The sequence below is a fragment of the Panthera onca genome, chromosome A1 (assembly GCF_046562875.1).
Source record: "Panthera onca isolate mPanOnc1 chromosome A1, mPanOnc1 haplotype 2, whole genome shotgun sequence".
Classification (NCBI taxonomy): Eukaryota; Metazoa; Chordata; class Mammalia; order Carnivora; family Felidae; genus Panthera; species Panthera onca.
In genome coordinates this window covers 86,295,455-86,315,851 of record NC_138339.1, presented here as the reverse complement: position 1 = coordinate 86,315,851, position 20,397 = coordinate 86,295,455, and the positions used below count along the sequence as shown (strand labels likewise).

Sequence of the window (20,397 nt, the reverse complement as noted above, 5' to 3'; positions counted from 1 at the left end):
TGGGGAGGGATTTACTTTACCTTCCCTTCTGGTACTCAGTCTTATATTGAACAAAACACGGAGGGATTTACTTTACCTTCCCTTCTGGTACTCAGTCTCATATTGAACAAGCACCACAGTCAACCCAGCTGAAATGTTTCTTTGTATTTGTTCTTTCCTCCCTCTTACTTCCCTTTGGTTGTCTACTTTCAGGACCTGGAAGAGGGAAGCCAGTTACTATTACCGGTTTAATTGCTAAGGGAGAAAAAAACTTAACCATTTATGCAGCCAGATTTGGTGACTAATGCTAAATTATCTCTACATCTTAAATATTAAAAAATTGTTAAAACTGTATCACAATTAGTACATGATTTTATATCACCATTTTTAAGGCTGTCTTTCAAAGGAAATTCCAAGATGAAATAATCATATATTTAGATAATTCTGATATACAAAGTTTTCTTGGTCTATAGGTCACCTTTCCTTTTATTTGACCACTTATAGATAATTAGTAATTCATAATAGATCATTTTAAATAATAAACAGATTGCTCCCAATGCTCATTGTCTTTACTATTTTGTGGATGAAAGGCTAGACTTATAACTTGCCCATTAAGGCTGGGCTTCCCAGATGCTCCAAACTTTAAATATATCCTAATAATTACCTAATGATTACATCATTGAAGTTTTTTTTTTTTTAACGTTTATTTATTTTTGAGACCAAGAGAGACAGAGCATGAACGGGGGAGGGTCAGAGAGAGGGAGACACAGAATATGAAACAGGCTCCAGGCTCTGAGCTGCCAGCACAGGGCCCGACGCAGGGCTCAAACTCACGGACCGCGAAATCATGACCTGAGCTGAAGTCGGCCGCTTAACCGACTGAGCCACCCAGGCACCCCCATCATTGAAGTTTTAATTTCATAAGAGAATGGGAACCATGAGAGGGACAGGACACACACACTTCTGCTATAGCCTTATGAGTCTCTCTTTCTTGGGAAATGAATAAGCAGAATTAAGTGTTTGTAAGGAGTGGTAGAGTCACAAGAGTGGCTGTGAATGTTTCCTGAGCAAAATGAAAAGTCTGGAAAACATAAAGCTATTAGTATAAAGAAGAGAGTAAAAAGTATCCATAATGTTATTAACCTAAGATACGGACATCATTAATATTTTTTTATTTCCATCTATGCTTTTTTTCTTTGCATTTGTGAAAAGAAATATTTTAATTGATATAAATATAATTCAGTTTTCATAAAATGTCAGTTAACTTCTGAGTTTGGATAAAAGGTTCAGGGTTTCATTCAAATCTTCAGTGGTAAAACCTTAACATAAATGTTGCTTTTAACTTTGTCATGCTTTTGGACTCCTAGGCATTAGACGGTATGTGTATAAGTTTCTCTCACTATTAGGGAAAATGAAGACTTATATGACTATTCATAAATAACTTTATTTTATCTTAACTACTGTTGTAAACTTTAGTGCACCCTTGGCCTGAGAACTCATATCTTACTGTAGTAACCTCAAGTTTCCAATTTGTCTTGCAATCTAAAAGTGAGAGTGAGGTCACCCAATTCCTACTGTGTTATTTCTCATAAGCCTTGCTGTGAGGAACAAATGAGTTGATATATGTAAAGCACTTACAACTGAGTCTTACACTTAGTAGGTGTCAATTGCTATTTTTATAATTAGTAGTATCAGCAGCAGCTTGTTTTTCAGCCCTTTGTGGTTACTTTTTTATATTGTGTTTCTTACTGCCAAAGGCTCTTGATAACACAACATTTTTTGTTTTAACATGTATCTAAGATACACAGTATTGTGCATATAGTGAACATTTTGTTAGCATTATTTGATGACAGATTAGATTTAGAAGTCAACAATATTGAGGAAAGTTTATTAATATAAATCTGTCAGAACAAATAAGCTGCTCATGAGGGCAATATGGTAAGTATACCAAAGCACTGGCAATAGCACAGACTCAAGAAATCTCCTTGTGAAACTGAAGCTACAATGTTATCATCTATGGAAAGAAAAAGGACTTATATATGAATGATACGTTTATAATGGGTATCTTCTTTCTCACTTTGCTTCTTATTTAATATTTCTGTTATCTGAGGGGTGGCATGAATAGCACTGGCTATGGAGTCAGAACATCTGAACCAGAAGAGAAGGCTTCTCTTTTCCATATATGTGCATATATCCAACCCCCAGATTTCTTAGAGCGTCTGTGAAGCTTAAATAAGATAATGTATATGCCAGAATTGACATATACTAGAAGCTCAATAAATATTAGTTAGCTCTAAAGCTCTGCTCTTGGAACCATTACCAAATCTCATGAAAAAAAAAAGCAAAACAAATTTGTGTTGGGCACTTAGGTATCTGTCTTGAAAATGGAAAGCATTGTTTTATATTATTGTATTTACATAACAGGTGGATATTATAGGTTTAGTTTGGACTTTGCTTCCCCAGTCAGTATATGCAATTCAGTTGAACCAGCTCTCTTAATAAGGAACTTGTGTAGAAAATAAATAGTACAGGTAAATTAATGTATTGAATTTCCTTCTCTATTTCTGTCAGGTTAATAAAAACCTCTTTTAAATTTGGACTTACTCCTGAAGCCAAGACTACACTGTGTTAAGTAACTTGAAAATAAATAAAAAAAAAAACAAAATAAAACAAATAAATTTGGACTTCCTAAAATTGGCAAACTGCAGATAATTAGGAGGACACTTGCAGTCTGTATTATCTGGGGAGCCTGACTCCATTAACAAAGAACCCCTAAATCTTACTTCCTTAAGATAATAAGAGTTTATTTTTTTATTCCTTCAGAAGCCCTACATCCATGGTCCTTGTGGGGTCTTAGGGACACCTCTTGTCCAACTGGCGTCTCAGGCACCCACTTCTTTCCTTCTTGACTCTGTCCTGGTTCCTGGGAGTCCTCACTAGTCACCCAGCACATGGAGAAAAAAGGAATGTGGAATGTTTTGTGGGAAGCTGATGCAGACTGTTAGGAACATACTTCACTTCCCATGTGTTACTGTTGGCCAGAATTTAGTCACATGCTCTACCTAATTGCTAGGAGATGAGGAAAGGCTAGGAGATGCCAAGTTCAGCAGAGTGTCTAGGACAAAAAGGAAATGGGGTTTGGTGAAGTATTTTTTTTTTTTTTTTTTTGCCAGATGATTGTAACATGCCATGAACAGAGTTCTGAATTGAAAAGTTTCAGTCTTTGCAAATAGAAATAAGATTATTTTTCCTGCTCCTTTCTTTTTTCACCTTACTGGATTTTCTTTCTTTTAGGTAATGGTTAATGAATCTCTTTTGTCTGATGACCCTGATTCATATGTGACATTGACAGTTGTCCGGTCCCTAGGAGGAAAAGGAGCTGTTCGACTTCAGTGGACCATAGATGAGACAGCTAAAAATGATCTCAGGCCTTTGAATGGGACGCTTCTTTTTGATGAGGTATCGTCAGCATCAGGACTCCTGTAGTTTTTTTCAAACTTGTGTTTGTTTTTTTCCCATAGTACTGCTTATGAATTCGTATGATAGTATATACTATGTGTGGAATTTATTTGAAATCATAGGCACTTTGGAGGAAAATCACACACATACCTGATGTCTAAAATCTAACTTAATTTCAGACACTGCCTCCATCCCTCAACGTTTCCTCTCCTGACTGAGGGTAAAACCCATCAATCAAGCTGGACATCTGGGAGTTATCCCCATTTCCACCCATTCTGTAACTCTTATTTGATCCCAAGTCTCGTCAATGTTTAGACAGTTTAGAGATTATGTTAATTTTCCCCCTTCTTTCCAATTAAAAACTTACATGGGATTTTTGGTCAGAGCTAATTTTTATATAGTAATTTTTCTAGAAGCAACTCATAATTCTAAGGTACAAAAAGACACTTGAAAAAATACTTATGGGCATAAACATTATTCTGCTAATGAGAACACTCAAAATTTGGCTTTTATCAATCCAGAAAATTTATTATTCTTCTCATTTGATATAGACAGAGTCTGAAAAGACCATTGTGTTGCACATGCTTCATGATACTGTGTTGGAGGAGGACAGGCGTTTTACCATTCAGTTGATACCAATTGATGAAGTAGAAATATCTCCAGTGAAAGGTAAGAGAAATTCACATGTTTGGAAATTAGAAAGTAGATACTCAGGAAAATATAACCAAATAATGAGTAGTTACAAAGTTAGGTTTTATAATTACTAAAATGTTTGCTGAAACATAAGCTAACCCACTTGTATGACAGCCAAAGAGTTTTTAAAAGTGAAATTCTAATACCTGATTGGTATTGGAATTGGTAAAGTTATATATCAAAGATTTTACAGTACTTAGCTCTGTGATTTTTTAAAAGATGTTTGTTGTTGTGATGTTTGTAAAGTAAAATATGGAAGCTTCCTAAAATGTCCATGAATAGGAGACTGGTTAAATATGACAGAGTACCATATAAGTATTCAAAAGGATATAGCTGAAAAAGCTTTAATTACATTAAACATTAAAAACACTTAGTTACGTGGATAATTGCTGTGTTATAGCAGGCTTCGTAACATGTTCAGAGTTATCCCATTTTTTCACGTGCATGTTATAAGTGTGTTTGGAATTACTTACTTGAAATGTTGATAGTGTGATTTGATTACCTATATTTTCTACACATTTATAATTGTCACATATGGCTTTTATAATAAAATATTATTTTAAAACTTAGCATATTATGTCTGTTTCAGGCTAGCTATGTCTATTTTCATCTGAAAGTGATTACTTCAATATTTTGACATTTCAGAAACAGGCATTGTAATTCTCATTTGTCTATGGTCCTTATGAAAATTTGTTTCCTATCTGAAGAGAAAGGGTTAATGGTCCTAAAATGGTTGCATTGTGGTACAGACAATAATAACCATAAAAAAATGGCCCAGCAGCTTTGATATGAAAGCTTAGTGACATACGTGCCCTTTTTTAACATCAGTAGCTCCATCCTATGGAGTTGGTCTGTGGCCGAAAAAGCAGAATTCCAGGCCAAAGAGATTCTCAAAATTGTAGAGAATATCACTGTATGTACTTAAGGTAGTTCTTTTCTCATTTTTCTCTAGAGTACTTTCCAACAAACCTCTGAGGGAATCATATGATTATACCATATTCTTCCATACATCTTAAGTTAGCTCAGTTGTCTACATCACATTGGATGTCAGACTGATGTCATATAGACTAACTAGACATAAGACTAAGAATATACCTGTGGTTCAGGATGAATAATTTATTAATCTAAAAAATATATTTCGAATTGTGGCATACTTGGACATGACGGACCACTCTTAGTTTTATTAATCCATTGCCAAAGAAAGTGAGAGTATAGTTACTCAGTCCTTTGTTTCATAAAACCCTAATATTAGCTTCTGGAAACACTTTCCTTCAAGTTAGTGCCAAATTATAATATGAATACTCATATTACTTGTTATAATTTTTCTTTCTATTATTTAACTCGCTTTTTATAAATGCTTGTAAGCAAATAGCAGAGTCAGAAAATTAAAACTAAAAAACTACCCCAAGAATTCTTACTTTTGCCACATAGCCAGTTTTAGTGAACTGCAAAATGGTCATTGCAGAAGTAAATTAATGCAAATGGTGGAAGAGTACTCTCTTATTATGAGAGTGATAGTGGAATTATTGCCCACTTTCTCCTGCACCCTTTCATTAAAATATGATTTGGGGCAAGTTTTTTGCCTCACTGTCTTGAGTCCTCAATGCGCTTAAATAATTTCGTTGGGAAAATGAGGATAAATGAGGATAATGTTAGCACCTAGTTCATATGATTCCCATGACCATTGACTCACAGGATTAGTATATATGTAAAGTGCTGAGAATTTTGCCAGGCATATAATAAGTGAATACATATGTTTGTTTCATTCATGTTATGTATCATCTTCAACTCAGGTAGTGCATCAATAATCATTCGGGGAGATAAGGGAACATCAGGAGAAGTTGGGATTGCTCCATCATCTAAGCATGTCCTCATCGGGGAACCCTCAGGAAAATACAATGGTACTGCTATCATCAGGTATGGGCTTCATGCTTTTTCTTTGCTTAGGTCGAGATTTTGAACTTTTATTTAAAATCCTTAGCATTTTTATGTAAGTGCATTGTTTTCATCACATACATATTCTTCAGGCATCATCATTTTATATGTTAGTAACATCCTATGGAAAGTAGAAAAAAGTTTTGCTAAAAATTAAAGACCTATCCTGACCTATCTTGAAGTTAGATGATGAAGAATATTTAGGAAAAGTTTCTTCAACAGATATGTATTGATCATACGGTTGCATATTCATGAATCTTGACATCTAATGATCATGACTGCTACTTGGGTGATTTGCACAACCTACGACAAGGAAAGTACCTTCACTTAACATCAGGAGATCTGATGCTTTCACCCTGTTCTGTCACACACCGTGTCAAATAAGAGAGTTACTTCCTGTCTGTAAGCTTGTGTCTTAGCTACAAGATCATTCCTTTGAAAATCCTCTGGATCAAACATTTTATGATTCTAAGTGTTCTAAAATTAGGCCCTATATATAATTAGGGCCTATTAAAGTAGTATGATCATAGGCAGTTTTCTTTATTACAAATTTTCTCATGAAGAGAGGGACAGCTATCAATGAAAAAACCGAATTTGGGTTAATACTTTATCTTTTTCATAGTTTTCCTCTAGTGTTCTTTGTATCAAGTGCTGTTTTTTAAGAGAACTGTGGTAAACTATTCATATTTTGCCCCTTGTGTATTACATGAAAAGTCTATAAATGCTTTCTTTTAAATCCCTTTAAAAGAATACAGGTTTTGTCTGTATTGTTGTTGAAAGACACAGAAAATATTTAGGAAATATATTTAGGAAAAATTACTTCAACAAAATTGTACTGATTATACCTTTGTATATTATAGCCTCGTTCGTGGTTCAGCAATTTGGGGGGAGGTCACTGTGTACTGGAGGATATTCCCTCCTTCTGTGGGAGAATTTGCTGAAATATCAGGGAAACTGACATTGCGAGATGGACAGTCTGCAGCAGTTGTAATAATACAGGTATCAATATTACTCGTTTCTGTTATTCCCTTTGTTCTGTGTGTGGGGGGGGGTGGGGTGGTTGGGGGTTGTTGATATCCCCGAGTTTGTTGTTGTTGTTTACGTGATAGGCATTTTTCTTTAAATGTTATAGATCCTACTGATAACGTCTCTTTCTGTCCTTCTCTAGGCTTTGAATGATGACATTCCTGAGGAGAAGAGCTTCTATGAGTTTCAGCTCACTGGGGTCAGTGAGGGGGGGATACTAAGTGAATCCCGCAGCACTGCTGGTATCACAGTGGTGGCCAGTGACTTTCCCTATGGCCGATTCTCCTTTTCACATGAGCAACTTCGAGTGTCAGAGGAAGCCAAAAGGGTAGAGTGTAAAATGCTTAAAATCTTAAATACCATTTTTAGTTTCTATTTTTTTGTGAGTGAGTGATTTTTTTTGGCAAGCTTGATTAAGCTTTAATTTAAATATTAAGAGTTAATGTAACAAGTTATAGTGTGAGTGATCTTGACAAAGTATTTCCTTGTTCATTTTCTATAGTTTTCACAAACTAATTTGTTAATATCATTATTTTAACATATAATTTATAAACTTTTATATATTTATTTGCAATCTTAACATAACCCTGATGAACATAGAAAATTAGTTAGAAATGATAAAAATTAAGTATTGTCTGGTAGATAAAACATCCAAATTAAATAAAAACTGTTTCTTGCATAGGTGAACATCACAGTCACCCGTTCAGGTGGATCACTGGGTCCTGTGAGACTCTGGTATGAGACCATGAGTGGGACAGCAGAGGCAGGCTTGGATTTTATCCCTGCGGTGGGGGAGCTGCTCTTTGAAGCAGAGGAGATGGCAAAAAGTGTGCCGATTGAAATACTTGATGATGGTCTTCCAGAAGGCCCAGAGGAATTTTCTCTAGTAATTACAAAGGTGGAACTCCTGGGAAGGTAAAGAAAATTGGGAAAAAGCAAACAAAAAAAGAGAGAGGGAGAAGAATATTTGTTGTGGGGATTAATACTGAATTTGTTCTTTTTCAGATTTATGTGACAGTGGGACAGGACATAGAAGGGAAATTATGATAAAGGATGTTAATTATGCAGTGTTCTAAAGTATTATTTTTCCCCTAAAGTTGAAAGTATGTTGTTTTTCTTGTGAGAATTCACTCTGGGTAGTCAGGGAATTGAACATGGCATGGGCTTGTAATAATTTGGTAACCTCTATCTCTACACCTGTGAAAGGACTGAGTGAGAGATTTCTTTCCTTGGTATCTCTGAAGGCCGTGTTATCTTCTGTGGGGGAAGGAGGTGGTTGCTTGCCCATCAGCAGTTTCTAACTGGGGAAAAATTTGAGTCAAAGATAGTTGTTAGCTGTGCACCAGGATTTTATTGAAGATTAAGAATTAACCATACTGAGCCTGTCTCACTCCCTGATTTGGTGGGAGCAGACTTGATGAACAAGGACAGAAACTCCTTACGCATTCTGTAGTATCCCAGGGAGTACGTCTGCTCTGACAGACTACACAAAACCTGCAACTAGAATAATGTTTGCATTTATGTAAGTTTTTTTAATGTTTATTTATTTATCTTGAGAGAGAGAGATTGAATCCCAAGCAGGCTCTGCACTGCACAGCCCGGCGTGGGGCTTGAACTCACAAACCCTGAGATCATGACCTGAGCTGAAATCAAGTCAGATGCTCAATGGACTGAGCCTCCCAGGCGCCCCTACATTTATGAGTCTCAAAGGAATTTTTCTTGTGCATGAATATGTTTTTGCATCTGTTATATGCATGCCATGCTTTAAAAGCTGTTTCCAGCTAAAATCTTTCACTGTGTGACTTAGGTAGAGTGTATATCATTCCACTTGGAAAAAAATAACTGTGGATTTGTGTACACTTCAAGCCTTAAATTTCCCAGAAATGATTCTGTGTCTGGCAATGGTAATTAATTTTTTTTTACTGGAAAAATAACTTTATTTTCTTCAGGGGTGTGGACAGATGTCTAATATCAGAACCCAAGGAATTGCTTCCTGGTGCTAGCAGCCTTCATGACTTTGAACCTGTTGAGTGCAAGTCTGGCTCAGGGGCTGGCATGCACCCACTGTGACATTGTCACTGATCTGGACATCCCTAAAGCATGGGGAGAGATGCACAGACAAGTTCTTAAAGCATTTCTCAAAGTAGTTCTACTCTTGAATGTAGTGGAGGGAGGCTCAGTGGATGACAGTGGTCCTCTGCTTCTTCATCTTGGTCACCACACCAGACAGAATCTGCCCTTGGATGGAGAAATTACCAGGAAAGGGGCATTTTTGTCAAATAGGTGCCTTCAATGGCCTCCTTGGGCATCTTGAAGCCCAGACCAATGTTTTTGCAGTATCACAGGAGCGTCTCCTTGCCAGTTTATCCAAGCAGGACCCTCTTCTTACTTTGAAAGTGGTTACATGCTTTTGGTAGGCATCCTTAGTCTGAATGTCCACCATCTTCCTGGCCATTTGAAAAAAGGAAAACCGACAATGGGAATGAATTTTAGCTTACATTAAATGTGTTAAAATTTGAGCTGCTCGCTGTTTTCATTAAGTGAGTGAAATTTAGCCAAATTAACTCATTAAGTGTGGAGATAACATCTGTGCTATTGGCTAACTATGACTTGGCCTTAAAAAGCAATTCCTGCTTAAGTTTAATTCTGAGAAAACCAAGTTTTTCCTTCTAGGTGAATTTCTAGGTTTCCTTTGATTTGAAAAAGCAAAGTTGTATGATCTCATTTTGCCTAGTTTCTAGAAAATTTACTTCTTTGGGATTAAGGGAATCAGGTCATCTACAGTCCATCTCAGACAACTGTTAACATTGACTCTTATTTAATAGTTTAATCCCCAGTTTTCTAATGTTGCCTTACAAATAATCTTATTAATCAGCTTTCAACCTTTTGAAACTATGTAGCATAAAAACACCAGGCAAATAGAATTTGAGAATTGAAGAAAAGACTGAAATGGTTTTGTGACATTTTTTAGCTTCAGGAATTAAAGTGATATAAAACTCTGGAGGTCACAACTTTTCTTCATGGGGAAAAACATCAATCAAAAAAAAAAAAAAAAGGTGACTTCCTCAGCAGAAATATGTCATTAGCCAAGTGAACTACCATGTGTATTAAAGAATAGAGGCATTGATTGCAGTTGGTGTCCACAGAGATATTTTCTTATAGCTTGAAATTTCTTTAGTGGCATGACACCCTTTTTTTCCTTAAAGTAACCCTTTCAGGGATACCTGGATGGCTCAGTCAGTCGAGTGTCCAACTTCGGCTCAGGTCATGATCTCTCAGTCTGTGAGTTCGAGCCCTGTGTCGGGCTCTGTGCTAATAGCTCAGAGCCTGGAGCCTGCTTCGGATTCTGTATCTCCTTCTTTCTCTGCCCCTCCCTGCTCGTGCTCTGTCTCTCTCTCTCTCAAAAATGAATAAACATTAAAAAAAAGTTAAGGTCACCCTTTTAGGGGAACCTGGGTGTCTCAGTCAGTTAAGCGTCCAACTCTTGATTTTGGCTCAGGTCATTATCTCACAGTCTGTGGCAATGAGCCCCATGTTCAGCTCTGCAGTCTCATTGGGCCCTGTGCTGATAGCACAGAGCATGCTTGAGATTCTCTCTCTTCCTCTCTCTCTGTTCCTCCCCGCGTACAAATGCACTCACTTGTTCTCTCTCTTTTTCAAAATGTAAATAAACATAAAAAAATTTTAAAGTAACCCTTTCATCCTGACACTGTGACTGTGGCCCAGCTGGTTTCCTGTCTCAGAGTGCACTACAGTTTCATGTACATCCTCTTCCTTGGTCCATCACTGTTGGATGAGTTTATCAATGCATTTGTCACCCAGAGGTTCATTTTACAACTTTTCCCCAATTTCCCAATAGTCTTTTTCTCATTTAATAACTTTATATTGGTTTAGGTTTCATGCAGGCAGTGATAATTTGTAGCAGCACAGAAGTCTGTTTCAGACATCATTTCAGGAAAAAGAAATATTTTAGTGTTGGGATCTTTAAAAATATAAGAACACTTAATAGGACTAAGTTATAGGAGCTAAGAGGACATTTCAATGAACAATTATTTACTCCTTTTATTATTTTTTTTATGACTTCGCAAGCGGGTATGATTTTACCATTCAAGAAAATGGACTTCAGATAGATCAACCTCCTGAAATAGGAAACATCTCCATTATTCGAATCATAATAATGAAAAATGATAATGTAGAGGGTGTCATTGAATTTGACCCAAGATACACTGCCTTTGAAGGTAAGTTTTCAGTCATCTTATAAATTTGCCGCAACTTTTTTTTTTCAAAAAGGTTTTTTAAATTTATTTATTGAGAGAGAGAGAGAGAGAGAGAGAGAGAGACAGACAGACGATGGGAGTAGAGGAAGGGCAGAGAGAGAGAATTCCCAAGCAGGCCCCACCCTGTCAGCATAGAACCTGAGTGGGGCTCAGTCTCATGAACTGGGAGATCCATGACCTGAGCCAAAATCAAGAATTGGATGCTTAATCGACTGAGCCACCCAGGTGCCCCTACATGTACACCTTTATATGTATTTACATATATTTATATATTTTATTTGTAAAATATATTTTGAGTTATCTTTGGGCAGTATGAACCTTACTTGTGTGTGGCAAAGCTGAATGGTAAGGAACGAGGCTTTAGAAAACCCATTGAACCTTAGGATTATTGCAATGTTTAGATTTCAGTCATCTTCATAAAGTATCTTTCTCCTTTATGAAATCGTTTCCTCTCTGATTAGAAATCAGTGAATATTCAGTTTCTAATAAATAATCAGCTTTGAAATGACCGTTTTACTGGACTGCAATACAATGCAGGTGGTATCTGGGCACCTACTCGTACTTTCTTGTGACAGTTCCTAACAGCAGCCACCTACTGTTGTCTGTTCCCCACCCCCCTAGAAGCAGAATGCATGATCTATGGCTGTAATCCCTCCTGGGGAAAAAGGGGCTGCTTTTTTATTTTATTTAAAGGTAGAATATGAACATGCCTTTCAAAATTAACATGTTATCTTCTTGCTGCAATTAACTTTTTGACTTCATTGCCTCCATCAAATTCATTGGTTATGTACCCATTTTTAAAGCTCATCAGAAATCATTTTGCAATTGATTAATATCGACTTTACGGATATGGAAGACATCACTATTTTGTGAACTTCAGTCTACAGTTAATAAAAGTCATGCTTTAGTTTTATACCAAGAAATAAATAAATCACTTAGAATTTTTTTTGTGTTCAGTGATTTCTGTTTGATTTGTTGTCTTTGGAGCAATGCATATTTATAACTACAGTGTAAATTCAATATTATTTAGCTATAGCTAATACGAACTGTTGGCTAATGTAAACATAGCTAGTGTAAACTATTAAATGACATTTTAATTTACAGAGGTTGGCATAGCTTAAGAGGAAGTAAATTTTTGAAAAGAATTTCTAAGTTGAAATTAAACTTTGAGGATACATTTTCACATTCTCAAATATATTTCATCGGAACTCAAGAAGTAATAGAATTATATTTATATGTGGACTTCTAAAACATTCATATGATATAATTAACATTAAACACAGTTATTTATATTACATAGACTTCAACTAAATGTAGCAGCAGTCCAGAATACTTTCCTTTGAGTACACATATTTTAAGGGTTTTTCATGTTCATCTAGCATTGTCTTGGAAAGCAAGCATCATTTATTTGTATGTAGCACACAGAGGAAGAATTCCTGTGCTAATGATTAAATAGGTTATTTCAATTCTAACTTGCACTGCTGACTATAATTTTTAACTTATGACAAACTGCATTTCTCATAAAAAATGTCTTGAAATTTTCACTAATATTTTTTAAAGTGATAAATGAACTATGGAAACATTGAGGGCTTGCACAACTGTACTGTTATATTGCTGTGTTTAATTTGACTGAGTCTTAAAAAGATAGTGGTTTTGTCTGGCATACCAGTTAATTACATATTCCTGCCACAGTGGAGGAGGATGTTGGAGTGATTATGATTCCAGTGGTGAGGCTGCAGGGGACTTATGGCCGTGTGACTGCTGATTTCATCTCTCGGAGTTCCTCTACAGTTCCTGCCGGTGTGGATTATATACTGCATGGCAGTTCAATCACCTTTCAGCATGGACAGAATTTAAGTTTTATAAATGTCTCCATCATTGATGATAATGAAAGGTAATACTACTTAGTAATGTTGGAAATACTTTGGGCATATGTAAAGCAGGATTTTTGTGTTCCAGTCTTTACCTATGTTTTGCACTGATAACAGGATTTTAGGTTATACATGTGCCAATTGAGAAACTCATGAGAAACTTTTATGGGGGCTGGGGTAGGGAAGAAGGGATCAGGAGACCATTAGGATTGTCTTTGTCATTTTTTGCATATAGAGGGAAACAATAAATTTTTGTTCTTTTAGATTTGAAAAGTCTAATCAGAATGTAGAAGCATCCTGCAATTCACTTCCTTAATAATGCATTAAGCAATTCAAAAGAGAGGAAGAACGTCTAATAACTGTTGCAGGTTATGTAATATTGAAGTTGATCATTCATGCTTTTAGCTAAGCACCCTCTTCGTACCACTGGTGTATGAATGCTGTGCCTTGAATATGTATGACCAATTTGGAAAATGACTAGTTATTTGGGTTTTAGAAGCATTTTAATATGTTTAAACTCAGAATTGCTCCTTCTTGCTATGCAGTGAATTTGCAGAGCCCATTGAAATTTTGCTCATTGGAGCGACTGGAGGAGCGGTCCTTGGGCGCCACCTAGTGAGCAGAATCACAATTGCCAAGAGTGACCCTCCGTTTGGCGTTATAAGATTTCTTAATGAAAGCAACATTTCTGTTCCTAATCCCCATTCCACAATGATTTTATCCTTGCTGCTGGAGCGGGCTGGAGGACTCTTGGGAGAGATTCAGGTAGAGTTCTTCTTCCCATGGTTTGAAAAATGATAGCTTGAGTATGGAGCTGGATTTTCTTACTATTCAAATATATCCATTTATGTATATGCAATAATATTTATTAATTACCTAATAGGGGTAAAGTGGCTTCCAGGTCATATAAGTCCATAAAAATGTATGAGACAAGCTGTCATCAGAATCTCTCGAGAGCAAGTTAGAAATAAAATGAAGAATTCTTATAAAACGCATTAGTTCAAGTACTTGTTGAGTGCTTTCTATGTTCCAGGTCCTCTTCTGGGCACTGAGAATACACTGGTGACCTAGACAGACCTCGTCTCTGTTCTCTTAGAGTTTTCAGAGCAATAAACAAAAAGAAAATTATGTGATAGCACTTAAGTGCTCTGCAGGGATGTAAAATTGAGAAACACAATCGTGAGTTACCTCTAGATTGACTACTACTCTAGAGTTAGAGTTGTTGACTACTCTAGATTAGATGGTGACGTGATATTTAAGCTGAACACTGGATGCTGAGAAAGAGATGGTCACGTAATTGTTAGAGGGATGAGCATTTGGGCAGAAGGAATAAGTGTGTATCTACAAACCTGGCATGTTTGAGGTACGGAGAGTTCCATGTGGTAGCGGGCTTGGGTGGTCGGGGGTAGCAGCACAAGGTAGATCAGAGAGGTCCAGAGGTGTTTGATCACAGCGACCCTCCTTAGCCAGACTAAAGAGCATTCTAAGTGCAAACAGGATACCATTAGAGAGTTTGAAGTGGGGGAATGGTGTTGATATCCCTGGATTGCCATTTTTAGGTAGCTCCCTTTTGACTGTTCTAAGGAAAATGAAATGTCAAGAAGCCAGAGTAGAAGCAGGGAGGTTAGTTAGGAGGCTCTTGCCCTGTGTCATCCAGGGTCAAGATGACAGTGGCTCAGACAGGTGGAGATGGGATGGTGAGGAGTGAATAGATATTGAGTATGTTTTGGAGAAAACACTAGACTAGTGGAGGCTGAGGGAAGGCGGAATGAAGAATAACTGCTGCAATTTCAGTTGAGCGGCTGGTTAAATTGTAGTGCTGTTTACTGAGATGCAGAAGCTTGGCAGAAAACCAAGAGTTCTGTTTTGGCCATGTTAATTGGAGATTGATACCGGACGTCCCAGTGCAGGGTCGGGCAGGCAGGGGCATGTGTAAGTATGGGTTGCGGTTGCGGGGAGGGGAGAAGCTGCTGACGTGTGGAGGCATTTAAAACTGTGTGGCCTAAGGTGCGTAGATAGGGACGTGAAGGAGACAGCCTGAGGTCCCCAACTGCCAGCAGTGAACTCTCTGAGGAAGGAGAGCCAGCTAAGAAACCTGAGATGTAGAGGCGGAGGAAAACTGGGAAGGTATGTATCATGGAGGCCACTGAAGACAGGATGCAGCATTGCCAGAAAGAGGCAGTGGTCAGCTGCATGCCCAGTGCTGCGGAAAGAGGAAAGAAGCAAAGAGAAATTCCCAATTTTCTTTCCTTGCAGATATGAAAAGTATTTTGTTTTTTATAACAATTTAAGAAAAGTTGTGTTTGTTTTACACTAGGAATTTATTTAGGTGTATTTAAAAGAAGTTACACACCCATAAGATTTTTCACATAGTTTTATTATCTTATTCAAATGGGTTTTGGTTGACAGAACCTGTGCATACAGCAAAACAGTGTTGTATTCATACTATTTAAATTTTTATTTCTCTAAAATGTATATTTAAAATACATGCTTTTATATTTTTGTTATCCTGTGGTGATGACAAATGACCAAGTATTCATACTTTTCTTTACTTAGTAAGCATATACATTGTTATCCCTGAAAACTTATATCCTGCAATTAGGTAGTTTATATTTGCAAATATTAGTATTTTTATTTTTTTAACTTTTAATTAAAAAATTGTTTTTCAATGTTTAGTTTTGAAAGACAGAGAGAGACAGAGACAGAGTGTGAGCAGGGGAGGGGCAGAGAGAGAGGGAAATAGAATCCTAAGCAGGCTCCTGGCCCTGAATTGTCAACACAGAGCCCTGCATGGGGCTTGAACTCAAGAGCCATGAGATCATGACCAGAGCCGAAGTTGGACATGTAACTGATTGAGCCACCCAGATGCCCCTCAAATATTAGTATTTTTTAAAAGACATGAGGAATTTGCTGGAGATATCATAGAATAATTTTCATATATAGATATATTTGTTTCTAATAATACATATCCTGCAAAGTAATTCTTTGCTTAAAATTGATTATCTCTGGGGCACCTGGTTGGCTTAGTCAGTAGATTATGCCATTCTTGATCTCAGGGTTGTGAGTTTGAGCTCCTCATTGAGTGTAGAGATTACTTTTTAAAAAATTTTAAAATAAAGAAATAAATTAAAAAATTGAAATTGATCATCTCTATTAAAAACACAATATCCTTCAGGTGAACTGGGAGATATTAGGACCCAATTCTCAAGAAGCTTTACCACCACAGAACAGAGACATTGCAGACCCAGTGAGTGGATTCTTCTATTTTGGAGAGGGAGAAGGTGGTGTGAGAACCATCTCTCTGACAATCTATCCTCATGAAGACATTGAAGTTGAAGAGATTTTCATTATTAAACTTGAACTTGTGAAAGGAGAAGCTAAATTAGACTCCAGATCTAAAGATATTACTATAACAGTAAGTCCAACTTTATTTTTCCCACAGAATTTTGGATTTAATGAATTTATCAAAAAATGCATTTTATATTTGTTGAAACTCCATGGGCTTAAGATGTATCGAAAGTCATAAAACCTGATGAAGTCAGAATAATTCCTATGGACCAGACTTTCTGGTTATTATATTAATTCATTATATAGCTTGATTATTGGTAGTTACTTTTTAAGTGGCCTTCATGTAGTGTGATAAATACTTATTTTGCTCCCTGAGAAAATTTGGTGTTTTGGAAATATTTTTGCACTTTTAGACAGGAGCTGTTTGTTACATCATCCTAAACATTGGGTATCCTTGCTGTGAAAGTACATAAAAGTTATTAACTCAGTCACAAGGCAGATTGTGGGGAGAAAGAATGGTTATTTGTTCAATTAGCGCAATGATTGTGTTGCATCAACTCTGAATTTAGTGTATTTTATATGAATGAACCATTTAGTCCATTAGGGGTAGAAAGTGCTGGGGACCAAGGCTACTGTGAAAATGATCTAGAGAGATATTCTTTTTTTTTTTTTAAGCTTAGAAAATAGTCTGGGGTCTGTATCAGTCAGACTTCTCCAGAAAAACAAAGAGAGAGAAAGATTGACTTAAAAAAAATGGCTCACACGTTTGTGAAGGTTGACAAGTCCAAAGTCCATAGAGCAGGCTGGTAGGAAGGTTACGAAAGACTTGCAGTCGTGATCTTGAGTTTGAATTTTGTGGGACAGGTTGGCAGAATGGAAAATCAAGCAGGATTCCTAAATTGCAGTGTTGAGGCAGAATTCCTTTTCTTCTGGGAAGCTCTAGTGTTTGCTCTAAAAGCCTTCAGCTGATTGGAGGAGGCCCACTCACAATATCAAGGGTAATCTCTTTCACTCAAGTCAACCAATTGTAAATATTAATCACATCTACGAAATACTTTCACAACAAAATCTAGGCTAGTGTTTGACTGAACAATTAGACCTGGTAAAGTGAAGCAAACATGAGGCAAATCAAATCAAATTCAGGCATTGAAGTACCATCCTTCTGAGACTCTCCAAATTACAGTTTTCCAGACACTCCCATTACCCTTGGGGAATAAGAACCTACTTGTTTTAGATAACAATCAGTGTACTGAAGAAGCTTTTGAAAAATCAGGTAGCTAGGCAGATTATATTCAAGACTTATTTCTGTGTTTCTTTCGTTTCTTCAGCTTATCTGCATATTGATATGTTAGGTACTGTAATTTCATCTGTAGTTGTTATATTATTCATTCTGCTATCTTTTTCTGTTTTTAGATACAGAAGTTTGGCGATCCAAATGGGGTTGTTCAGTTTGCTCCTGAGTCTTTATCTGAGAAGACCTATTCAGAGCCGTCGGCTCTGGAAGGGCCCCTGATCATTACTTTCTTTGTCAAAAGAGTCAAGGGCATTTTTGGAGAAATTATGGTACTATTTTTCATTTGATTTTTAAATAGTGTGACAATTTGCCTAACAAACGTGATTGTGAAGAACAGAGAAACTGTATGTTATGGTAAAAATTTTAGAAGTAACATGAGTTTCAGAGAAGCCGAGAAGGTTCATTTCAGCACCTTTGGGTTCTTCAGCCAACATCAACCTCTAGCTGTTTCTCTAAACCCAGCTATACTTAGATTGAAAAGATCTTTCTCACACTTAGTCATGAAGGGTGTGACTGAATTATTTTGTATTTTCTTATTTGCTCTGATGTTTAACTTTTCCTACTTAAGTCCCTCAATGAGTTTTGTAAATTGCTTAATCTATTCTTTAGAGCTTTATTTCTCAGTATAATTTTCTCATTTACCAACTGATTTTTAAGAGGTTGCATTTGCATGTATATTGACATAGACTGTTTGGGGATGCTCTTGTAAATCATCGGGATGTTTGTCTAACAGATCAAGGTTGTTTGTTTGCTAGCAGAACATACTTTGCAGTTTCTTTATGAACTTAACTCTTTTCACATATTGGAGATTAACTGTTACTTCCTCAGTGGAAACTTTATGGTTAGGGGTACAAAAATTCTTGGAAAAGAATTTGTAATTCTTGAAATCTTGTAGATATTCCCTTTTTGTTAAAAGTGAACCCAAACAAATTCCAGTATGAAGCATCAGATTCTCTACTCGCTTTTTATCTTCAAGTATTGTCTGTGATTCAAATGCCTATCAAATACATATTCAGAACTCTAGAATGTATTTATGGAACTGCCATTCCAAAGTTAACTTTGCTTTGCTTTATCTCTTCAAATCATGTTATTATTTTAGAAGTAAAATGAGATTTTGTAATCTTGTCCTGCAAATTGCATACAATAGTCTGAAAGAGTTCATATACTTTCATGATGCTAATGTCATTCTTCCATACTTTCTAAACTGACTATTTGGAGAGTCTGGCTTTGACTATGATGCTGCACAATTCAGAGTTAGTTTTTGTATATTATGGGGGGAAATATAAAGGCTTTTGATTCAATATACTGAATTATGTGACTTTGTTGGATTATTTCCTTTTATTTTAGGTTTACTGGGAAATAAGCAGTGTGTTTGACATTACTGGAGACTTTCTTTCTACAAAAGGATTTTTCACTATTGCTGATGGAGAGAGTGAAGTGAGATTTGATGTTCATTTGCTGCCAGATGATATACCTGAGATTGAAGAAGATTATGTGATCCGGCTTGTTTCTGTAGAGGGAGGAGCAGAACTGGATCCAGAGAAATGCATCACACAGTTCTCTGTTTCTGCAAATGATGACCCACATGGAGTATTTGCTCTGTATTCAGATTACCAGTCAATCCTTGTAGGGCAAAACCTTAGTAGATTCATCCAAATTAATGTAACCCGGCTTGCTGGAACATTTGGAGACGTGGCTGTTGGTTTTCGGATCTCTTCTGACCAAAAGGAGCAGCTAGTTGTTAGTGAAAATTCAGAGAGGCAGCTGGTGGTCAAAGACGGTGCCAGATATAAAGTGGACCTGGTGCCAGTGAGGAGTCAGGTTTGTAGCATTTCTTCAGTTTCCTGACCGTTTCAAGGAGAGGCCTGGCTTATCTCGTTTTCAGCTTAAAATCTTACTGAGATATTTAAATATAACCATAAAAAAATGCCATAAAAATGCATAATAATTATTGGATGAGACATGTGCAGTTTATAAATGAATTTAGTATATTCCCATTTGGTAATAACGTATTTTTGTTTAAATGCATCTGACACTTAATGCAGTACTTATTTCTAACATTCCTATAGTTCTTTGGGAAATTGACTCGATGCCCTGACCCTGTTGTATTAATTTCTAGCCTCCATTTCCTGTTTCTGAAAATTTTCCAGACTGGAATAAAGACTGCAAAGCTGGGGAAGTGGGAGATGGATGAACTTGACCAGAATATGATTGTATTAAGTCTCACTGACAAATTAGAAGAGTTTTTAAAAAAATACAGTGTGCCTAAATTATGTAACAAAACATTTTCTTATACCTATCTATGTAATATCACCTTGTGAATGCATTCAAGTTTTAATTTCTGTTAATGAACACCAGGGGACATTCCTTTAGCTTTTCTAGGAATAGCTTCCTATTATTTTATAGTGAGATTTCATTTGACAGTAAGACCTGCCACAGTGAAGATTTGATTATTCTGTTATTTTACTAAGCCATATGGATAGTACAAAACTATTCTCAGACTATGTGTAGGAAATCCAAAATAAGTGATATATATTACAGGGACTAAAAGCCTTGATCTGCCTAACTCCTAGAT

At 36.5% G+C, this 20,397-nt stretch overlaps 1 protein-coding gene and 1 pseudogene across 3 annotated transcripts in view; one reads left to right on the top strand and one right to left on the bottom strand.

Annotated features, from left to right (window-relative positions):
- The window catches only part of ADGRV1 (adhesion G protein-coupled receptor V1), a 565,435-nt gene that overhangs the window by 178,506 nt on the left and 366,532 nt on the right, over window positions 1-20,397 (top strand). For all 3 annotated transcript variants that reach the window (XM_078448177.2, XM_078448183.2, XM_078448190.2), the window contains exons 59-70: window positions 3,274-3,438; window positions 3,990-4,107; window positions 5,925-6,048; window positions 6,927-7,065; window positions 7,235-7,420; window positions 7,775-8,007; window positions 11,182-11,330; window positions 13,062-13,263; window positions 13,786-14,005; window positions 16,416-16,655; window positions 17,942-18,091; window positions 19,170-19,643. In XM_078448177.2, the coding sequence (XP_078304303.2) occupies window positions 3,274-3,438; window positions 3,990-4,107; window positions 5,925-6,048; window positions 6,927-7,065; window positions 7,235-7,420; window positions 7,775-8,007; window positions 11,182-11,330; window positions 13,062-13,263; window positions 13,786-14,005; window positions 16,416-16,655; window positions 17,942-18,091; window positions 19,170-19,643 (2,400 nt within the window). The remainder of the gene's footprint in view (window positions 1-3,273; window positions 3,439-3,989; window positions 4,108-5,924; window positions 6,049-6,926; window positions 7,066-7,234; window positions 7,421-7,774; window positions 8,008-11,181; window positions 11,331-13,061; window positions 13,264-13,785; window positions 14,006-16,415; window positions 16,656-17,941; window positions 18,092-19,169; window positions 19,644-20,397) is intronic.
- On the bottom strand, window positions 8,996-9,535 carry LOC132681182 (small ribosomal subunit protein uS17 pseudogene; annotated as a pseudogene).